At 35.8% G+C, this 22519-nt stretch overlaps 3 protein-coding genes across 4 annotated transcripts; all 3 read left to right on the forward strand.

The window, feature by feature from the left end:
* The first annotated feature begins 1780 nt into the window (after positions 1 to 1780).
* Positions 1781 to 4606, forward strand: LOC105685756 (facilitated trehalose transporter Tret1-like). The gene is made up of 5 exons (XM_012400121.2): positions 1781 to 2110; positions 2265 to 2794; positions 2989 to 3294; positions 3596 to 3783; positions 3895 to 4606. The coding sequence occupies exons 1-5, from the start codon at positions 2029 to 2031 to the stop codon at positions 4181 to 4183; spliced, it is 1395 nt and encodes a 464-aa protein (XP_012255544.2). The 5' UTR covers positions 1781 to 2028; the 3' UTR covers positions 4184 to 4606.
* A 1844-nt stretch (positions 4607 to 6450) lies between these two features.
* On the forward strand, positions 6451 to 17607 carry LOC105685755 (facilitated trehalose transporter Tret1-2 homolog). Of its 2 annotated transcripts, XM_012400119.3 has the most exons (8): positions 6451 to 6477; positions 7370 to 7481; positions 8671 to 9043; positions 14494 to 14689; positions 14784 to 14955; positions 15204 to 15476; positions 15565 to 15873; positions 16360 to 17607. In XM_012400119.3, exons 2-8 carry the CDS (start codon positions 7479 to 7481, stop codon positions 16747 to 16749), a joined length of 1716 nt encoding a protein of 571 aa, XP_012255542.1. In that variant the 5' UTR covers positions 6451 to 6477; positions 7370 to 7478; the 3' UTR covers positions 16750 to 17607. The 2 variants fall into 2 exon arrangements, with proteins under 2 accessions (XP_012255542.1, XP_012255543.1); XM_012400120.2 differs by lacking the exons at positions 6451 to 6477; positions 7370 to 7481 and adding an exon at positions 8310 to 8557.
* A 149-nt stretch (positions 17608 to 17756) lies between these two features.
* Positions 17757 to 22501, forward strand: LOC105685712 (26S proteasome non-ATPase regulatory subunit 2-like). Its single transcript, XM_048650135.1, has 11 exons — positions 17757 to 18562; positions 19064 to 19240; positions 19320 to 19506; positions 19578 to 19889; positions 19962 to 20044; positions 20110 to 20345; positions 20422 to 20560; positions 20653 to 20773; positions 21469 to 21756; positions 21836 to 22030; positions 22176 to 22501. The coding sequence occupies exons 1-11, from the start codon at positions 18183 to 18185 to the stop codon at positions 22389 to 22391; spliced, it is 2334 nt and encodes a 777-aa protein (XP_048506092.1). The 5' UTR covers positions 17757 to 18182; the 3' UTR covers positions 22392 to 22501.
* Positions 22502 to 22519: the final 18 nt, after the last annotated feature.

The raw sequence follows: 22519 nt of genomic DNA on the forward strand, positions 1-22519 counted from the left end.
AATGTGTTACAATTATTATTGCTGTGATTATTAACATCGTTATTTTCATTCGAAGATATCCCCGGTCAGAAAACAGCGGAAAAAATGTGACTATAAAAATGAAATTATACATCAATTTTCAAACTTCTAAATGCAATATGTGTGTATGTGTGCGAGCGTCCAAGTGGGGTCTGAATCTAATCAGTGAATCAATAAATCAAACACAATATCATCATCATAGTTTGTTATCGCAAGAATTTCTTCTCTGTTGATTCATTTTTTCAGTTTTTTTTCTTTTTAATTTTTTCGTGACGCGCGCTCATCGCCAACGTGGAATAACACCCGGTCAGATATAGAGTAAAAGAGCTACCGATCAGAATATCTATGGGTGGTGGTGGTGGTGATCGATAACTTTATAATTTTTACACTCTAGTGAATAATAGTGCAAATAAAGTAAAATTAAAAAAAATAAATAAAATAAAGAAAGAAAGGAAAAAAGCAATTTGTGAACTATATCGGATAATTAGAACGGGTATGAGTACACCTACCTGTATACAATAATATGATCGGTGCTACCGCCTGTTACGAGATAAAAGCCCTTATATAAACTGCACACTTCGTACACCTAATACGTAACAAAACAGGCTCAAAAGCAAATATTTGTTCATACGATCGCTGATTTATATTACATGTATATATAATATTATTACCCATTCCCGTTTTCATCATCTGATTATCATTCGTAGAAAAAGTTATTAATTATAATTAGATATCTTCAGAATCTTATTCTATACTCGATGCCCGATGAATGTCACGTTTTATTCTTTCTTTAATCAGTATAATTGATCGAAAAAATGAAAAATCAGGGGGAAAAGTGATTTTGGGAAAATTTATCTATTTCATTTATTTATTTGATTTTTTTTCTTTCAATAGAAATGATGTTTTATTACCAACCCGAATGTAGTACGCTATAAAAATGTCTCACTTTACAGATAAGAATCTCAGTCTTTCATGCCTGTTTTTTATTTTCATTTTTTTCGTATCTTCTTTTTTCTATTCCCGTTTTAGTTTTGAGGGAATATAATGTATAATTCATTTTTATCAGAATCACTAAATAAATAGACACGTAGCGATGTACTGACATTTATTAAAGTATACTCCAATATTTCGACACTCAGAAAGTGTATGAGGTAATTTCCTTGTATGTACAACCTCTTTATCCATCTAATTTTTCGGTTCAGAAAAAATAAATAAATAAATAAATAAATAAATAAATGAACTAATAATTGTAGTTTTATACCCATACCACAAATTTTTCTGTTACCATACAGGTGAAATGACAGAAAAAATTACAAGATCCAGGTGAGGCAGATGTCATTGGTCAAAATTCAATATACATTGACCAGACAATGATGAACGATCGGCAAGTTGAAGGTGATCGTTGTAAAATCTGTAAAACCAGATTATCACCGATGAGTTGATATTGTTACTAATTATTTTTTCGCCTCCAATAATTTTACGAGATTTCCAAAATTTCTAGCAGCCACGTGTCTGACAATGAGTTTTAATTTACACCTACATGTACGTCTATCTGTTCAAATTTTCAAGCAAGTTTAATTGTCTTACTTTTTTTTCCTTATTATTATTTCTTTCTATTTTGTTCTTCTTGTTAGAGACTTCTTCACGAAAGATAAGTTGTTGGGTTTTGAGATAATGAAGCGCATGGCTGTAATAGATAATGGTATGTGATCGTCTCAATATACCCACTCGACCACCATAGTTTAACTGGCATTTCGCGTCAATCTCTTAGCACGATCTGAACCGGAGAACCGCCAAAAAGATAAATATAAATCACAAATAAGATTTGCAAAATATAAAAACAAAAAGGGGGGCGGAGAGAGAAGACGAGAAAACCGAGCTGCACTGTGCGGCAAAAAATCAATCTCAGTTCGTTAACTTATGTGCGAAGTATTTAAATATACAATCGGAAGTATTGAGCGTATAATTAAATCAATTGAATAAGAAAGAAGTGAGATTACAATAATCATCATGGAGAGCACTGGAATGATTAACGGAAGACCTATCCAACAGGAAGGTCGAAAATTATGGCAATACATGGCAACTATCTCTGGTAAATCGATAGATTATTGTTCAATTTGATTTTAGTCTTCTTTTTTCGCAACAGTTTAATCGCTGGTGGGACGCATTCTTTCTATTTTTGGATTATTAAAATAACAAAATGGGGTCCATCGGTGTCTCTTACGTTACATTTTTTTGTCTTTTAGGGTGTCTTCTTTCCGTTGGGGCTGGAACGATATTATCGTGGACGTCACCGGTTCTCCCGAAATTGAATAGTCCTTCGGCGTGGCTTTACGTTAACGAAGAACAAGGATCGTGGGTCGGTTCTTTGATGGCGATAGGTGCAATAATAGGAGCAGTACCGGCGGGAGGTTTGGCCGATAAATTGGGTCGTAAAAAAACGATCTTAGCAACGGCCATTCCTTACATAACAGGGTGGATAATGATAACATTCGCAAATAATGTGTTAACTCTGTACTTCGCGAGGCTATTGGGAGGTATAGGCGTAGGTGCAACATGCGTTTTGGTTCCAATGTACATAGCGGAGATAGCCGAACCGGCGATCAGAGGCGTTTTGGGATCAATTTTTCAACTTTGCATATCCGCTGGTGTACTTTACGGATTTGTTGTTGGCGCGATCGTCTCTTATACCGGACTCGCGATAATATGCTGTTGCGTGGAAATCGCATTTCTCGCAAGTTTCTTCTGGATGCCAGAATCGCCGGTTTGGTTGATGGTGAGTTCATTGAAATATAACTGCTTTTTGTGTCTCTAATCGCACCGATATTCCAACGTTCAAAGAATTTGTGGCGAGGGAAAACACGACGCAATCAGAGGCGCCTCGAACTCTAATTACTTCACAGACCAGATAACCCCGGACACATGCAAAATACAACGATCAATGACTCCGTAAGATAATTGACTTTTCAGTGTCAAGGAAGAAAGACGGAGGCTTCGAAGGCGCTGAAAATATTCCGAGGGGAGGATTATGACGTGAACGAGGAATTGGCGGCGATGCAAAAGAGCGCCGAAGAAACGGCATCGAGAAAATCTTCACCCGCTGATTTAATTAACACCAAAGGAGCCCGAACGGCGCTCTTTAGTGGCTTGGGATTGCTCGCTTTGCAGCAACTCACCGGAATTAACGCGGTTATTTTTTACGGCAGCACAATTTTCGCGGCCGCAGGAAGCTCCATGGCACCCGACTTGGCCTCGATAGTGATCGCTTTGGTCCAGGTAAGAGTTTTTTGTCTCCCGCGACCGAATCATTTTTCAATTTTCGTTGTCGGCTTTGAGTAGTCGAGAGAGTAAAGTTTGAGGAATGATGTCGTAATTTTGAGAACCAGAATGTCGAGGATAAATTAAATACCGAACATTTGTCGGCCATTTTGTGAAAATTTTCTGGAATTCAGATTTCAGTGATTCCAAAATCATTGGATATTAATCTTGTCGACTATGGTGCATGTGAAGAAGTAAAAATATCCATTTTTCCGGAAACGGTAATCTAAAGAATTCATTTCTTTCTATCTTATTTCAGTGCGTGATGTCGGTAATTGCTGCATTCATAGTAGACAGGGTTGGAAGACGTGTTTTGCTGGTATTTTCATCGAGCGTATTGGCACTCTGCTTATTTTTCCTTGGTCTTTATTTCCAATTGAATTTAACCAGCATGGGATGGCTTCCACTTCTTTGCCTGACGCTCTTCATGGTCGCTTTTGCAGTGGGGTAAGCGACGCAAGAGCCAAATTAACAAACGAATCGAAGTAAATCAAAACTCAACTCACTTCCAATCGAATGATCTTCACGATTTTTGTTTTTTCGAAAAAATTTCTCCAGTTACGGTCCCGTTCCCTGGATGATGGTGGGCGAATTATTTCCGCCGGAGACAAAAGGATTGGCGAGCGTTATCGCCGTCATAATAAACTGGGGCACTTCTTTTCTGGTAACAAAATTTTTCGCCACCTTGAAAGAAGCTTACGGTGACGGAGTGACGTTTTGGTTATTCGCTGGAATAATGGTGGGGGCTACAGCGTTTGGTTTCTTCGTCGTTCCCGAAACGAGGGGCAAAAGTCTGCAACAAATCCAGGATGAACTCAACGGGAAAGTTCGAAACACCATCGCCTGAGATTACACGTAACACGTCATTGTGGGAAAAAAGAACCAATAATGATAATGACTGCAATTTCCGGGATCATTTCGTCTTCCAACGTCATCTCAGATCAGGTTTATTATCGGGAGACAGAAACAGGAAATCGGAAAATTTGATTTGGATTTCAAAAGAAATTTTCAATTATAATAAAAATAAAAACGTACGAAGACGTCAATTTACGATCAACGAAAACTGAAAAACGAATACCTGTTATTCCATTTATTGTTGAGCATTATCGTTATCGTATGTAAATTGCACTGTACATATCAAGAAATAAGGATAGTTTAACTATTCTTCACGAATTTTGTAAATACTATAAAAGAAAATTTTGTTCACTAATTTATTGTATGTACATATGACTGTAACAAGATTTTTGTATTAAAGAAAATCTCCAGCAAATGAATCTGTGTGAAAAGAAAAAAAGGAGTGAATGAATTTGAAGAAAAAAGAATGGATGATGCGATTTCTAATCTTAAGTGCGAAGAAAGAAAAATTCACTCGTTTGAAATGAAAAAAAATGCAAAGCGAACGTCGCTCAAGAATCACGGAAATTCCGCCGAACGATAAGGGATGTTTTTTTCACTCGAACTTTTTATTATATTTATTTTGTTCTTTAACAAAATCCGTATCATTTGTCGTGATTTTAAAAAATTCTGCGGTAAATCAGTACGATTGTTATATAATTACTAATGGTACAATCGCGCTGATATAGGGAATGATACAACGTAATAACCGATTGAAAAAACAATTAAAACGAAAAATTTACAAATAAATAAATTAATGGAAATATAAGAGAACCTTAATACGTGATAGATTAATTACCGATCAATGAATACTGCATCGAACTCTGTACCTGCAGCTGTTGCACTTCGGTCAATACAACAATCGAAGAAGCACCAACAGGTATTCCGATTTTTCGTGAATCAACCAACCAACCGATCAATCGATCGATTAATTAACCGATCAATTGGATTAATCTCCAATTGCATTTGATATGTCAATGTATGAATAGGAAAAATAAAATAGAAACTTTCGCACAGCGTGAGAATCAATAAAATGATAATCAGTTAATGCTTCATTAGAAAATCTGAACAATCGAATCGATAATTGAGAAAAAAAGACTACCTGCCGATACACCTAATACGGATAATTAAGTGCTGCACCTTACGTTTTCCACGTCATCGTACAATGATCAGACAAAAAAATGATATAAAATTTTGTAATAAAAATAAAAATCAAGAGTGACGAGCCGATGCATAAAAAATTCACGTCTCATATCGCACATAATTGTATAATGTACGATCGTTATCGACATCGAGTGCAGTTGATTGTCCAATTTTTCTTTCTCAATTCAGATTATGAAAATTTTTAAGATTTATAATAATTGCGCGATATCTATACTAACTATATATTTATTACCTTCATCGTTACGATATGAACACACCAAACGTACAGGTATATACCTACAATAATGATGATTGTAATACTAATGATAATTCGTGCTCCTCTAATCATTTGCGCGGAAGCATATTACCTATATATATAATTGCTTCTTCGAGTAGAATTTAATCCAAATCTACGATAGATAAATTAATTATCTCCGATGCGCTGTACGTTGAATGTTCATTCAAACACGTGATCTTGTCCTTGGCAAGTGCCGTATACGTGATGTAAATGATGGTGGCGCCGGTCAAGTTATGAATTTTTCAAAATTTCGAATTAAAAATAATCTCAACACCGATAGATATCCGTGAATCGTGTCAGACTTCACCGGAATTGCAATTTATATCTATTCCTGTTAAATCAATCAATCGGCTGTTGCAATACACAGCGGATACGTATAGCTATAAAGTAGAGCGAAAGTATAAATCACCTTTTCCCCGTACGGAAGAAAATTGCATTCTTTTTTAAATTGGAGAAAAAAAAATCGGTGATTCAAAATCCAAACGGTGTACGATTTGGCGTCGAACCTCCCTTATACAAACATCATATGACATTGATTTCACACTATCAATTTTAGTATCGGAAATCTTGTGTTTCTTATTTTCCTTATTCTCTCTTCGTCCAATTATCACCTCTCAAGTATAATAGATAAATCTTTGAATCGAAATGCACTGATATACGATATGTAAGTACATGTATACAGATATACGTGTACACGTACATTTTATTACCTAATCAAAATACATATCGAGGTACAGCGGGCTAGTATATTACTCGGTAACCTTTGGGCGAAAAATCCACTCATAAACTGACGACTCTTCTCCCTGGTAAGTTCGTCGTACACTAATTATCATCATAAATTGATACGTAAGAATAAATCTGATTTGTTTAGCGAATCCGATCGGTAATTTTTCCGGCCCTTTTTTTTTTCTTCACAAGTCAACATTATATCGAATTCTTCAAATCTAATCTCCGATTGTCTCTCTCGAAACAGTTCTCATTCACAACGCTGTGTAATTGTCTGTGAAATACGTAACTACGATGTATACGTAATTACTCTGCGCTGACAAATGTCAAAAAATGTCCTCGAGAAATATTAGAAAAAAATAACTATAAGTAAATCGCGTTTGCTGCCAAAAAATTCAAAGACAGAAAACAAGGAATCGTTACGACATTCGATATATCTATGGTTGTGACCTGAAAACTCGAGCGATTCGAAACGGAGGTGTGTTCAAAATTTGAAAAATTATCGTACGATGTTTAAACGTGATACAGTTGCAGCATGTAATGAAGATGATTGCAAAAAAAACAACTTTCGTCAACATCGAAATGTGAAGGGGGGAAAAGGGGTGCGGAAAAAAGAATCAAGGTTGAGGACGCATTTCCGGGGGTTCTCGTTATTCGATACGTTTATACACATTTAGGAGTGTTAGAAAAGTTATCCTGCAGTTCATTAGATATAATTTTAGTTTAATTATGGCTCATAAAAACGAATCAACTCTCTCGAAATATGGTGTCAGTATTAGTTAATGATAAAAAAAAAGATTCCATAACTAGAGCGGCTCATCTTCGTGTGGATATTCGATTCTAATCGATGTCAGTCTACGACAATCAGGTCTGTGGATTGATATGAAAGAACTGAATCGAATATACGACGGGAATTGAAATAGTGTAAAAATAAAGTAATTTATAGTTTATACGTGCGTTGTGTGATTTCAGACATTGGGGCGAATGACAATCTCCTAATCGTGGGACTTTCGCAAAAAATTATATCGATCGTTATCGAATTTTTTCTATAACAAAGTGCTGCCAATCTCGATATAACGTCATGGTGAGTAATTGAGTATATCTATAAAAGATATCATGTCTACATTATGTCATAATTGATCCTTGAAAATCCTTAAAATAAAAAATGAAAATAAAGAATGCAATAGTGAGAGAAATTTTTTTTTTAAAATCCACGTCACTTGGAAACGAGGTAGAATTTTCTTTTCGTTTGTTTCCCACAACATCCAGATCGCACAGAGCTCGCATGGGAATTTTACAGAATTTTTCAAAAACAGGTGATATCAAGTAGAAAAAAAGAACCGCACGCTTCAGTTTATGTAGCGGAGAAACAAATGTAATCTTTATTTTTCCTTTTCTCCCCAATCGGTTGCGAGCAGAAAGAGAAAAATTAAAGAGATACATTTGAATAACTAAAAGAATTTTCAAGTTGGCATGGAAATTTTTCCCTCGTACATTATCTCGCGATGACAAGTGCATATCATGGTACAGTATAAGCTATACCAATATTGATTCGTTATTACCAAACATCGATTTCTTTGTATACTTTACATATACATAAGACACGAGTGCATCGTAGTCTAGTGAGGAAGAACATAATAAGATAATGATAAAAAAAGATAAATAAATGAATAAATGAAAAAAAAAAAAACTAAGCAGAATTAAAATTCATGGCCTATGGCCAATATTATAATAGGTATATCGTTGGTCTTTGAATTTAGCCTCGTGCAGACTATTGGCAAATAACGATGGTCACGTGGTAAGCTGTGTGAGAAACAAAAATATGCACCAACGTATATATATATAATTATATACATTCGCTCGAGTATATAAATCGGCGAGGCCAAAATCCTTTCTTCATTCAATTATAAGCGGTAAGGGTGGCCGATCGCCTTTTTTCGCGTTCTCCACTCCATTGGTCCACTTCGATCGTTTTTCGCAAGCTTTCGCTTCCTTTTTTTTTTCAAATATCGCGTATCCCGATCGAGGAGAAGAGGGAGAAAAAAAAAAAAGATTAAAAATCGAAAACGGTGTAGACCACAAAAATTAAAGTACCTAAAAATCGCAGAAGAAGAAAAAAAAAAAAGAAAAAAAAAAAATTACACTACAAGATAGAAAACAGTGAGTTCTAAATCGATACAGATATAAGACTCAAAGATAAAAGTAAAGCGAATCGATATCTCGGTATATGAATAACAACAACGTTAATAATAATAATAATTGGTGTTTGGCAGAGTAATAATTCGAATTCGGTAAAAGAATCGCAAGAACCACCACCTCCTCCGTTATCGGCGTCACCACCATCATCCGAGATGTGGAACGAAAGGCGGGAAAGCTCCCACCACCGGGGTTTAACATCATCGGTCGCTGGAATAGTTCGAGAGGGGCGTACGCATAAAGAGTACGAATACAGTTTAGTCCCCACAAATGATACGGAGACCGTACGAGACGGTTCAAACGAACCTGAGGACAATCGACAACAATCCGAAGAAAGACAATTATTTTTAATATCAACCGACATCGATCGGCGCAACTACCAACGTTACTTGGGACCAGATATGACCGAAAAAGGATCGCGGGTCACGCAGTACGCCGCCTCATGCGCAGGTCAGTTCGTTTACACCGCATACATAAAGTAGAAACGTAAACACATCATATGGAACAATGCATTTACATATTCATTGATTCATTTATTTATTTATTTACTAAAATTTATACGTTTGTAATACAGCATTTTGGGTTATAGAGAACTTCTTCGTCCGCGCAAGATCACCTTTTATTTCACACCCTAAAAAAAACAGGTGTATATATCGATCTGTATCATGTGTACATATGGTATATATATATACGTGTATTCATCTTTTCATCTAATCGGTCGGTCTTTTTTTTAGTCGGATCATTTTAAAGGACCGATGAAAATGATTTTAAAAAATTTTTCTCGCATTCAAATTTCTACGTACATGAGAAAAGAACTTGAAAAAAAAAAAATTCAAATGTTAACACAACGACGAGACAAATTTTTTAAAAGTGAAAAAACCTATATATAACATTCCGAATGAATCAGGGGCCTGTTCGACTGCGGAATGCTTGTACACGTAGAATGAAAATGGGGGAGGAATCAGCCGGGTCTTCGTAAAGATTTTTCTTTTCTTCTTTATCATATAGAGGACATTCGATTTATCCGATAAGATAGGTGTTCTATTTTAAATTTATTTGCTGAAAAATTTTTCCCTACAAAATCAAGATGTTAAATGTTCGACCGAAATTTATTGCCTACTATACAAGGATATAAATACGCATAAATATATTAACAATAGATTACAAGGAATCGATCAGCTTTTTCCTTTCGATTAAAAAAAAGTTTTTCCTTCTACATAATTGAACACGATCTCTATACACGTATGCGGGTATAAATAATTACTATAATAGTATACGGTTAACAGATGGGTATATAAATAGGATGCATCAATTGAATTTCTCGTAAAAAGTTCAAGGTTCTAAAAAGGTCAAATATAAACATCTGTTAAGAAAATTTAAACCGAAAAGTGAAGAAAAAAGCGTCGAAGAAAGAAAATTTGAGGAACAAAGTGTAAAAGAAATAAAAGAAAAATGGTAAAAATACCATATTTTTTTTTTACTTTCTTTTCAATACTACCGCACGTATTACGTATGGTAGATATACGTGTAAATACATGAAATACGATACGTCATACGTGTCGGGATATATCGATAAATTTTAAAATACAAACAAGAAAAAAATGGAAAAAACAAAAATAGGAAGACTAAAAGAAAAGGAAAAATCATTTATACGTTGCAATCCTGTTTTATCTCGTGCGATATAACGTATATGTACACGTATATGTATGTATACGCTGTCATTAGAAGCCCATGCAACTAATGATCGCGTATCAGCTGCGAATATTATTAAGCTTATGTTGTAGGTGTGTATGTCACAGAGAAAGAATGAAATACACGTATTCGTATATACTGGGCGAATAATTATAACAATAATTGATCCGACTTCGTCGTCATCGTAATCATCGTCATACTTCAAATTATGAGCTTATCGAAAGCCATTGATCTACCGAAGGATTTGGATTGTTAACTTATTTTATTGCACTGCATCTCCTCACACAAATATGTAATACGTGTACGCGTATACGTACGGTATTTATTATACGATTACGAACAAGGTGTCGCGATATTTATTTATTTTTTTTATTCTTTATTTTTCGATTATTATACGTGTATAAATACATATCGTAACGCCGTCTTTGAATCGACAATAAAACGATATAACCGCCGCATGCAGTTTGATGCAGTTATTCGTTTCTTTCTTCAATTTCTCAAATTATCAGAGTAGACCGAATTATTAATAAATTCATAGAGATTCATTTTCTAGAACGAAGAAGTATAGTAAATGTCCATAACTAAAACTGGACGGCGTGAGTTACGTAAAAATTTTTTAACAAAAATAAGATGAAAAACCAAAAACCGGTCCGGGTGAATCGCTTCGTTCGTTTTTTTTGCGCGCGCGATACATTGAGGTAGGTATCGTTAAATTGAACAGCCATTTTGAATAAATATTCAGGTACCAACGCAGAATCAAATTATTGACAGTATTTTTGGATAGTACGTATTACCCGCGTGTATTTTTATCTGACGTAGAGGGGCGCGCGCGAATTGCGTTTCAAATGTCGTTGAAGTTTCTCATTTTTTTTTCTTATTTTTATTTATTCATTCTCGTTTTTACGTACGTTCACGTGAGCTCGGACGATGATCTAATTCGGAGGGAGTAAAAAAATCATTTCGCAAATCGCGGTCAAAATAACGGACATCTGGCAGAGTCTGATGTGCATTCGTTCAATCATTTCGACAACCGCCTCACGACGAATGTAGATCAAACTTTTTTCACAATTGTAAAAACGAAATGAACATATTATTCTCAGGATATAAAAGTAGCGACATTTGAAAAAGTTTTTCACGACACATGATGGGCGAATGCGAAAGGCATTTCGTTTGTTCGTTTTTTTTTTTTTCATCTTCAAACGATCATATTTTTGCGTCTAAAACACGCGAGTCACATGACGATTTTCCGTGAGGAGATGAACGAAAAGAAAAGAGAAATACTAGTTATTTTTACAGACTTCTGCGGTATATGACTTATAGAAATATATCTAACAGCAGAGAACATTCGTACGTTTATACTTATACACATACACGCTGAATAAATGTATAGTTTGTGAGAATTATAACGAACTTTAAGATCTTTATCTGTACGTATAACAAAACGCAGCCGTTCGCTCTCCCATAGCAGTATAAAAAATGATAAATAAATTGAACCTAGAAGCATTTTTCTCCAATATTTTTTGTTTGACGTTGAAAAAAAAAAAAAAAATAATGTTCCTTTTTTTCAATGAAGAAATTGATGTGTTAAAAATTATAATTTCTTTTTTCGTCAGTTTTCAAAATGAATATTCTTATAAATTCACACATAGGTGTGTACATGTATATTCGCAGATAACTGAAACTGGTTATTCAACATCTATAAAATTTTATTCATTTATCAGCTTCGTTTTGATTCTTTTCTTTTTTTTGTAATTTTTGATTCATTTCTTCGTGCGATATAAATCGATTTTTTTATACGGTATCTTTTGAGCGGATAATTCATTTTTAAATTTATCTAGTAAAGACATAAATCTATTACATTGAAAGAATGATCCTTTAATGACAACGCACGATGCGTTTATAGAGTATGATATTATGATTATTGAAGGACGTACGTAATGATCAATATACCACTACACGTTATTATGTACAGCTCATATAGATGTACAATATATTATGTATATGCGATATTACATAATAATTCTCGTCTATAATTACATTATAATGCATACCTGCAGACCTGTGCCGAATCGAGTTGAAGGGAATGCCAAATATATTACGATCATACGCACAGGTTTTGTACCTACTCCTGCTCTGCAAACCGCATTTGGAAAGACGCGATTTCTATAATTTCCATCGAGAAATGCGACTCAGCTTTCGATTTATCTAAAAACCAAGGTAAACGACAGCTGATATTGGCGACAGGGAAAAAGAAGAAAAAAAAAACTCAACGAAATTACGAAAGTAAAGAATTACAAAAATGTTGCTCGGATCGATTAATTTTTTTTTTAATCTTCAATTTTTCACGATCACGTTAATTTCATCATTTTTCCATGTTCGTTATTTCGCACCCCACTATATTATCTAATATAAATTATTGATTTAAAATTCAACCGTATGTCTCGCACGATAATTATTTATTTATGTGTATACGTATATTCTTTTTCGTTCCGCTGACATCTGTGTGTCCTAATAATCTAATCACGTCTATACATATGTGATAATATGTCTATAATTAAAACTTTTTAATTTCGTTCGCGTAGACATTTATTAGTATTAAATATATACACGTACGTTTATATATGTATATATATCGTAATATGTCGCGCTGAAAAAGAATTTCCTCTACATATCATGGGTTTCGTACATAGTAGTGAGTGTATAATTATCATCGTACGATTCTACACGGACTATATATAGGTACATATAGTTATTTTTGATAAAATCGCCGTCTGCCAAATATTTTTTTCTTCCATACAGAAAATTGGCGCGCATTTAATGGCCGTCGAAAATTTATATTTAAATATCACATTAAACTTCGACGTGCGTTATATCATTCCATTTCGATACATTTTTTTCAAATTTTGTTTAATTTATATAAATTTATGCATACACATCCATTATGTACAGAAAAAAAAAAAGAAAAATAGAGAAAAGTACAACACGATTATTATCAACGAACAGAGTTCTGACGTCAGAATTATCCGGTTTTTCATTAATTATATGTATATAATATAATGTGTATATATACTTATATGAATATTAAACGACTGCGGTATGTACGACTAGCCGCATGTATATAGCGATTAAAAATTGAGAGAAAAAACTGATTAAGAAAGAAAGTAATTCTGCTATTATTTGTGTTATCGCTATGAGTAAAATACATATGTATACCGCAACGTACATACATATACGTATATATATATGCATACATATTCATTCGCAGTTAGAAAAATTCCCATTCCATAATTAATCCATTTATTATTGCGAAATATTTATCATTCGCTGCTGCATTACGCAGTTGTAAAATTTCGTAAAATTCCTGCAAAAGGAAAAAGAAACGGTTGAACGCACGCCATTTCCGATGACGCACATTTTGAATTTGTCAAGATGCGACATACCTATACGTCGCTTATACACGTCATTTCGATTAACAGTCTGGCATCTGGTTGTAAAAGAATGAAAAAAAATGTTCAGAATGAAAGGATAAGAAAAAAAACGTCGCTAATGGCTGACAGTAATTTGTTGGTTTTCTTTTTTTTTTTGTAATGATTTATTTGTCCATTTATTTGGTTTTATTCATCGTGATTATTATTATTCACTGTGATGGATTATTCCTATGTATTGTCACGTAAGAGACAGTAAATACATAAGTACATTATATGTATATATGTGGAACGACAGCATTGTTCTACAATATGATTTTTGAATTAAAAGGCAAAAGTTATATAATAAACGGGCTGCAATTTTTCCTCTTTGTATAAGGGGAAATAAAAAGAAAAAGAAAAAGAAAAAGAAAAAAAAAAAAAAACTTGCATAATACAAAATACCGGGTATAGGTACTGCATTGGATAATTATTTATTTACTTACAATAATACGCAAACGGTGTAGAATTTTTCCTTGTTCAAATATCTTCACATAAGTCGAATACATATACATGTATTCAAAGGCGAATAATTACAGCTGTAGGGATCGCCGCGGTTATGTGGTTCACAACGCAAAGAAAATAAAAAAATCTAATTTTCCGAACAGAGAAAATTTTTTCGATTTGCGTTATCGAATACTATTCGCATTGCGGTACGGATGTTGGGGTGTTTCTCAAAGTGGACTTCACCTCGCCCACTTTAATTTTCGGCAACCGCTTCATCTTCTTTTTTCTATTCCAAAGGTAATCTCAGCGTGTTTGCGGGCGGCGTGGTAATGGCATGGTCGAGTCCGATACTGCCAATGCTTAAAAAGGACCCACCATTGTCCGACAACCCTCTGGGTCGACCGATAAACGAAGAAGAGGGATCTTGGATCGGGTCTCTTCTGGCTGCGGGGGCGGCGATCGGAGGATTCGGTGCTGGATACCTAACGGAAAAGTAAGGAGAGAGAAAAAAAGAGAGACAGAAATCAAAAATCGATGAATTCAATATTGTTTATTCAATGGTCATTTCTTTCATGGATTCCTTGCAGATTCGGTCGCAAAAATGCTCTGCTGTTCAGCGCGGCGCCATTTATACTTGGATGGATCTTAGTGGCGACCGCTGGAAATATAGCGCAACTTTACATAGCTCGTATATTTTTTGGTATGGGCGTTGGAATCGCATATACAGCTCTACCGATGTACGTCGGTGAAATTGCCGAGGTAATTTCACTTCCTTATTTGCTCTGACTCATTTTCTTCCGGGTAACGCCCTTTCTCTCTTCACCCCTGTCTCGTCCGATTATAGCAACTCTGCGGGGGCTGAGGAGAAAAAGAGCAAAAAAAAAGCTCGACGAGCTGCAGATATCATTTTTTGTAGAATTCATCGGGCCACACAAGTTTCGGAGTCACCGAGATTTTCTGCTTTCTGCAAATAATAATTTTCTCTTTCTTCTTTGTCCGAATTTCAGACGTCGATAAGAGGCGCTCTCGGTTCGCTGATGCAGCTTTTTATATCAGGTGGTCTGATATACGGGTACGTGATCGGCCCTTACGTGTCGTACTTGGCATTCTGGATAGTTTGTGCCTGCGTCCCGGTAGCATTCGTCTTCGTATTCATAACGATGCCCGAAAGTCCGCATTACTTCATAAGCAGAGGACGAAAAGAGGACGCGATGAAATCGCTCGCAAGATTGAGGGGAAAAACGGTGAACGGTGTACAGCAAGAAGTCGACGAGATCCAGGTCTGTGAATTCTCTAATTTTCAAAGTTCCTAAATTCTAGAACAAAAATTAAAAAAAAGGCACCGTTTCAATATTCCTCGAATTGCAGATGACGGTCGAAGAGGCGTACAGGAACCAAGGTTCGTTTATGTCCTTGTTCAGAGTTCGCGCGAATTCCAAAGCCTTGATGCTAACGTCCGCTCTGGTAGCTTTTCAACAATTCACGGGCATCAACATTGTCCTATTCTACACCGGTGACATATTCAACAGCACCGGAACAGCATTAAGCAGCGCAATTTCGACGATAATCGTTGGCTGCGTTATGCTGATCGCATCGTGCGGCACGCCTATATTCGTCGACCGACTTGGACGTAAAATATTATTAATTATTTCCGGGATCGGGCAAGCCGCCACACTGGTGAGTGAATTCGTTATTATTGCTATAAGAAAATAACGAGAATAAATTTAAAAAAAAAAAAAAAATACACTTCGATTTGAGTATGGCGAAAACAATGTATTTTTCGCCAATTTCTTATCATTCAAAATATTATCGTCAAAACGTGCTGTGTGTCTTGTGTGCAACGATCCATAAAATAAGGCGACGCGTTTGCAGATAAGAAAAAATAAAAAGAAACGCGCCAGTAGAAAATGAGAGAAAAAAACAACCACACATACTATCTGCAGAACGTTCTATTGACTGCAGTTATTATATCACAAATTGATGTCGTAATTATATGTGATCTACAGCGCACGAGTATTCGATCGCTGATTATTCGCACGAACCTTCGATAAGTGTGGAGGAAAAAAGAAAAAGCAAAAGAAAAAGAAATGGTGTTACAAAAGTTGGTGGAAGTGACACTTTTAATTCCGCTATTATTGATCGGAGTTCATTTTTTGTTTTCAGATTGCCCTTGGTCTGTTTTTCTACTTGAAGGACGTATCAAAAAGTGACGTATCGAACTTGGGCTGGCTCCCGGTAACATCGTTAGTAATATTTATCGCGGCGTACAGCATAGGTTGGGGCCCGTTGCCATGGGCAGTGATGGGTGAATTATTTGCATCCGATGTAAAATCACGCGCTTCTAGTATAACCGTTGTATTTTGTTGGGTATTAGCGTTCTGCATAACTAAATTCTTCACAAATATTGAATCGGCGTTAGGTACCTATACGGCATTTTGGATATTCGCAGGTTTTTGTATAGCAAGTGTAGTGTTCACGATATTTTTATTACCGGAAACAAAAGGTAAATCGCTTAAGGAAATTCAGGACATACTCAACGGTTACGTTAAATAATAATTACAGATTATCTTTCGTTATACACGCGTGCAAACGCAGTCCCCAAAGAGAAGAGAGAAATTTTCAAAATTGAAGAAAATAAAGAAAATAGAAAAAAGTTCGTTGTTAGAAAAATTCAAAATTTATTTATTATACAAATCTGTATAGCATTATATTATATTATCATTTTTAAATTATCTTATAGTTGTCATTATTATTATGTATCATCATTATTATTATTTATACAAATTATACAGCAGCCTGTGATATGAGTGACACACATTCCGTAATTATATTGAAATTCAATAAATTTAGAACACGAAAAAGAGACTAGACAAAACAAAAGCTCAATATAATGTGCAGCGTATGGTTAAATATAAATATATTAGACATGAACAAGTGTAATAGATTACACGTGATGCGTAGTATTCTGAACATTGATAATAATTGATGTCAGAAACGAGAGGAAGAAAGAAGAAAAAACAAACGAAGAGAAATTATCAGTTGGTATCTTCCAAAAAACACGAAATAAAAATCATAAAAAAAAAATAAATAATAAACAAATAAATAAATAAAAATAGTTCGTGATGTGCAATTACATAATTTATATACATTTACGATTCGTATCATGTGTATATTAATTATAGTTTTGTTTGATAATTTAAATTATAGAATAAATTTGTATAGTATATACCTGTATTTGAATATAATGTAAATATTTTACCTTCCTTCGTCAAAAGGCATTAATTTGATTTATATACGTTGCCTAAAGTATCCTCATTTTTGGTATTTCATGTGTGAAATCGAAGTTAAATGTTCTCAGCGAAGATATGAAAATAATAAATACCTCAATTTCTCAATAATTACAGCTTGAAATGTGTAGAAAAGTCGAGTTTTATTTCTACAAAAATTTGTGTTCTAGAAACTAGAAAAAAAAAACAATGTGAGCTGAATAAAAAAATTAAGAATGCAAATCGATCTCGTGACTTCGAGAACAAAGGTACAAAAACAGAGAGAAAACGAAAATCAAAGAAAAAATGAATTTTTAGATCTGAAGATACCTGCAAGTATATTCACGAGTCTATGAATTCATTGAGGTTATCAAAAAAAGGGCTATTTTTTCCAAAAATATGGTGTTGGAAAAAGATTCCGAAATGGTAAGCCAGAATCAACAAAATAAAAAATCTTCACTCCATATCGGTTATTTCAAATTACAGAACGAATGAATAATCCAAAAAACATCTCTCAAAATGTTTCAAACCTTCCTTGTATATTTTTAAATTTCTATTCTTTATCTAGTCGGATTACGACAAATGCTTGCAAGAGGAACTCCTGAACTTAACAGAAGTGTTATTGGTAAGTAGGTACAACAACAAAAATAATATGAAGCGAACGAAACAGAAAAAAATATTTAATCGAGATGTTTGAAATCTTATTCAAGAAATATAATAATGGATTTCCAGAGACCTGATGAAAATCGTTGGCAAGATGCGTTGTCGGATCTCCGTGGTTTGATAATGACATCGACAACTTCAATGACATCGGTGCCAAAGCCGTTGAAATATCTGAGAAATTCGTACGGAGTTTTGAAGACAGCTCACTCGAAAATTAATAGCGAAAAAAAAGAATCTTTGAAGAAAGATTTTTCGGATATATTGAGCGTTCTAGCGATGGCGGGATCCCCTTCTGGGTCACGCGAGTGTCTTAAATATTGTCTTCAAGGTAATATGAAAAATCCAGGAGAATGGGGACACGAATATGTTAGACAATTAGAAGCGGAAATAGCCGAAGAATGGGCCCTCATCCCATTAAGTGAAGAGGACGTAATTAGGTGAGTATTTTGTGAGACCTGTCGTAAATATTTTCTGAAAAGTTTAATGTTGTCAATTTTTTCGCACACGAATGAACGGGGATTTCAATTTAAAATCTAGCGAGGGATTACCTAATTCCGTATAATGAAATGCGGCGACTGTACTTAACACGACATCCGAATGGGTTATATTTGCAGTCTAATTTGGGTTCACCGAGCCATTTCCTAACTATCCTTTTCCCTCTCCTCTTCATTCGAAACCCCGGATATAACAAACGAATGTGATATCCTGATTTAGCGATTCAGTTCAAATTCCGGTTCCAATTAAATACCCTATTTCAATCCCGATGCCAACGCAGCATTTTGAGTATATCGTGCTCCATCAATTCAATTTCGAAATACAAACTTCCGGAAGCAGTCGAACGCAATCGACCCCCAGGGAATTATGGATGGAACAATTTTTTGTTATTAAATATACCTTTTTTTTTCAAACAACTCGCGACCGACGGCGCAATTTTTCAGGAAGCGATTGATACCTCTGGTGAAAAAAATCCTCAATTTCGATATGAAACACAACGCTGAAATACAAGCGTGCGATTTATGCTTAGAAATCGATCAACTTCATCTCATGAAGGAATACCTGGACAGAACGAATTTCAAAAGAGTTTGCTCGTATTTGGTCAGCTGCGCTTCGTACAGGTGACGCGCGATATTTTTATTTTCATTTAAACTGAGGAATTACATGCGCGGAATCGGGATTGATGAAATAAATAATTAGCGAAGAGATGGAACGTACACTGATATTGGAGACGGTGGTTTCGGATTACTTAAAATTCGAAGAATATTCTCAAGCGATGTTGGTCGCCTTGCAACTCGGAGACGACGAAATCGTGACAACTTGTTTAGAGAAATGTCAAGATTCCACGGTCAGAAAACAACTGGCTTTCATTCTTGCCAGACAACAGGTTAGACCTTAAAATACGATCGACGAAAATACACGAATTTCCAAAAGTGATTTTCAACATCCGAATTGAAGGGCCGTCCCTTGAAACGCGTCTACGAAGGAGAAGATGCGAAAGAGATAGAATTGATCCTGAGTAACGTTCACGTGAACGGTCACTTTCAAATTCTGGTAAGAGAGCTGGATATTCTGGAGGCCAAAAGTCCGGATGAAATATACAAATCGTGGCTGGAAGCTGGATCAGGATTGAGAAGCTTGGTAACGGATATTCGCGATTCCGCGCGAGCAAATTTAGCCGCAAGTTTCTCCTCCGCCTTCGTTCACGCGGGTTTCGGAGCGGATAAACTCATGTCGAATACCGAGGACTGCTGGGTGTACAAAAATAAGGTGAGTATACACGATTTTTCAACTATTTCAAACATTAAAATTGTTGTTGTTAATCTTTGCGGTTTTCTAAAGGATCATGGAATGTTTTCCGCCACCGCTTCTCTGGGATTCATCCATTTATGGGACGTAGACGGTGGCCTCGTCCCCATCGACAAGTAACAAAAGCTAAAGATCAAAAAAGTAAAATTTCAATAGATACGACAACAATTCGTTGTTCCAGATTTTTATACACGTCGGAGGATTTCATAAAATCGGGCGCGTTATTGGCTATTGGAATTGTGAATTGCGGTGTAAGGAACGAATGTGATCCAGCGTTGGCTCTTTTGACCGATTACTTGTGCGATAACAGTCAAACTTTGCGAATTGGTTCAACTTTAGGACTTGGATTAGCTTACGTTGGATCTCGAAGATCCGACGTATCCGAACTTCTGATCGCTCCATTATCGGACAGAATAAGTGAGCGGAATTTATTGACGATTGAAAAGAAATTAAACCTTTGTGACGACAAAAAAAACGTATGTTCTAATTAAAGGTAATATGGAGGTCGTTTCTATAGCCGCGATTTCATTGGGACTCGTCAACGTTGGTTCGGGTGACGCTGAAGTTTCAACGGCAATTCTTCAAAAACTGTTAGAATTAACACCCCTTCAATTATCGACGCCGTATTTTAAGTAAGGCTAAAAAGAATGAAGATTCACTGCGTTCGTACGTCTTCGTGAAGTCATTTCGAATTTTTTAACGATGCAATTTTGTATTTTCAAAGTTTCTTGCCGTTGGCTCTTGGATTGGTTTACATGGGTCGTCGTGACATGATCGAAGCTGTATCAGCTGCCCTGGAAGTTCTACCAGATCCTCACAAAGTATCGGCGCAAACTATGCTTCAAGTACGCAAAAAAAAATGAATCGACCGAATTTTTGAAAATTAAAAATTTCAAGCTAACGTTCATTTCCCATGAATATTTTCACCGAAGATCTGCGCGTACGCGGGAACAGGGGACGTATTGATAGTTCAAGAACTTTTGAGAATCTGTTCAGAACCAATAGATAACGTCGTTCCGATCGATCTTCAAAAATCGGCTGCCAAAGATCAAGAACCGACGAGTTCGAAGGATAGCGACAACGAACTCAACAAGTATTTCAGATCCAACATACGGATTCGAATCTTTACTTTTTTCTCGCGAGAAATGAAATAATTATTATTTAATGATGAACAGAGACGCTTCGTCGGCTGGTTTTGTACAAGCGATAGCATCGCTCGGTGTCGGAGTTGTCGGGCTGAGCGAAGGGAAAGAGAATTCTCGAATATTTGCACAGGTTAATATGAATGCTTGAAAAACCCTCTCAGAATTTATAACCGTCATCATCGCCGGTCCTTTTGTTTAATTACGTCGCAGCTAGTATTTTGCAAAATTAAACCCGAGCAAACGAGATTGCTGAATTAATTGAAGAAATAAAACGAGTTCCAATTTACAATCCCCAGAGACAGTTATACCCTAGAATTACACTCCAAACCCCCACGTAATAATTTCATACTGAACTTTTTTTCTCGCGGTGATGATGAAAAAATCTGTTCCTCTAGATCGGTCGTTACGGATCACCACCGGGAAGACGTGCGGTTCCCTTATCCTTGGCACTCTCTTCTTTGTCGAATCCAGATCCGATCGTCGTTGACGTTTTGAATAAATACAGTCACGATTCCGATGCCGACGTCGCTTTCAACGCGATATTTGGACTCGGTTTAGTGGGTGCCGGTACGAATAACGCACGTTTAGCGACAATGCTAAGACAATTGGCTGCTTACCACGCAAAGAATCCTCTTCACCTCTTTTTGACTCGGGTCTCGCAGGGGTTGGTCCATTTGGGAAAGGTAAGATTTTGGGATTTTTCGGTTTTACCAATGTCGATAGTGAATAGAAATCTATGTACTCCGTTTACAAATTTACAAGGGCACTTTGACTCTGTGTCCGCTACGTTACGGATCGAAAATATTGGACCAATCTGCGTTGGCTGGATTAATGATAGTGCTGATAGCGTTCCTCGACTGTCGAAATTTAATCCTGTCAAGATCTCATTACTTGATGTACTGTTTGGCCACAGCTATGCAACCCAGGTGGTTGGTGACCTTGGACACAGATTTGAAGGTAACGGAGAAACAAGAAGGGAACACTTGTATCGTCGCAAATTCAAAACATCGAGTATAACCAACCAAACCCAAAAGTAGATGTACAATTTTTCCCTCATTTTTGTGTTATTGATAGAAATTTTTTCCCCCTTTTTTTCCGAAAGCCACTTCCAGTGTCCGTCAGAGTTGGCCAGGCAGTTGATATACTTGGAAAAGCAGGTAGTCCAAAATCAATCGCAGGTGGTCACGTGCATACAACACCTGTGCTTCTGGCTTCGGGTGAAAAAGCTGAATTGCTCCAAACTGGAGATCAGAATTTTGAACCCTTGTCCGAAATTCTAGAAGGCTTCGTTATTCTCAAAGAAAAATCCTCGAAATAACTTTTTCTAAGTATATGATCGAAGGAATAATATTGTATCAATCGATTGAAGTATGTAATTTGTTAAGGGAGAAACAGTGATGATCGGATAGTTATTGGATATCGTTATTAGGGAGACGATCGTTCGGT

This window comes from Athalia rosae, chromosome 2 (genome assembly GCF_917208135.1).
Source record: "Athalia rosae chromosome 2, iyAthRosa1.1, whole genome shotgun sequence".
NCBI lineage: Eukaryota > Metazoa > Arthropoda > Insecta > Hymenoptera > Athaliidae > Athalia > Athalia rosae.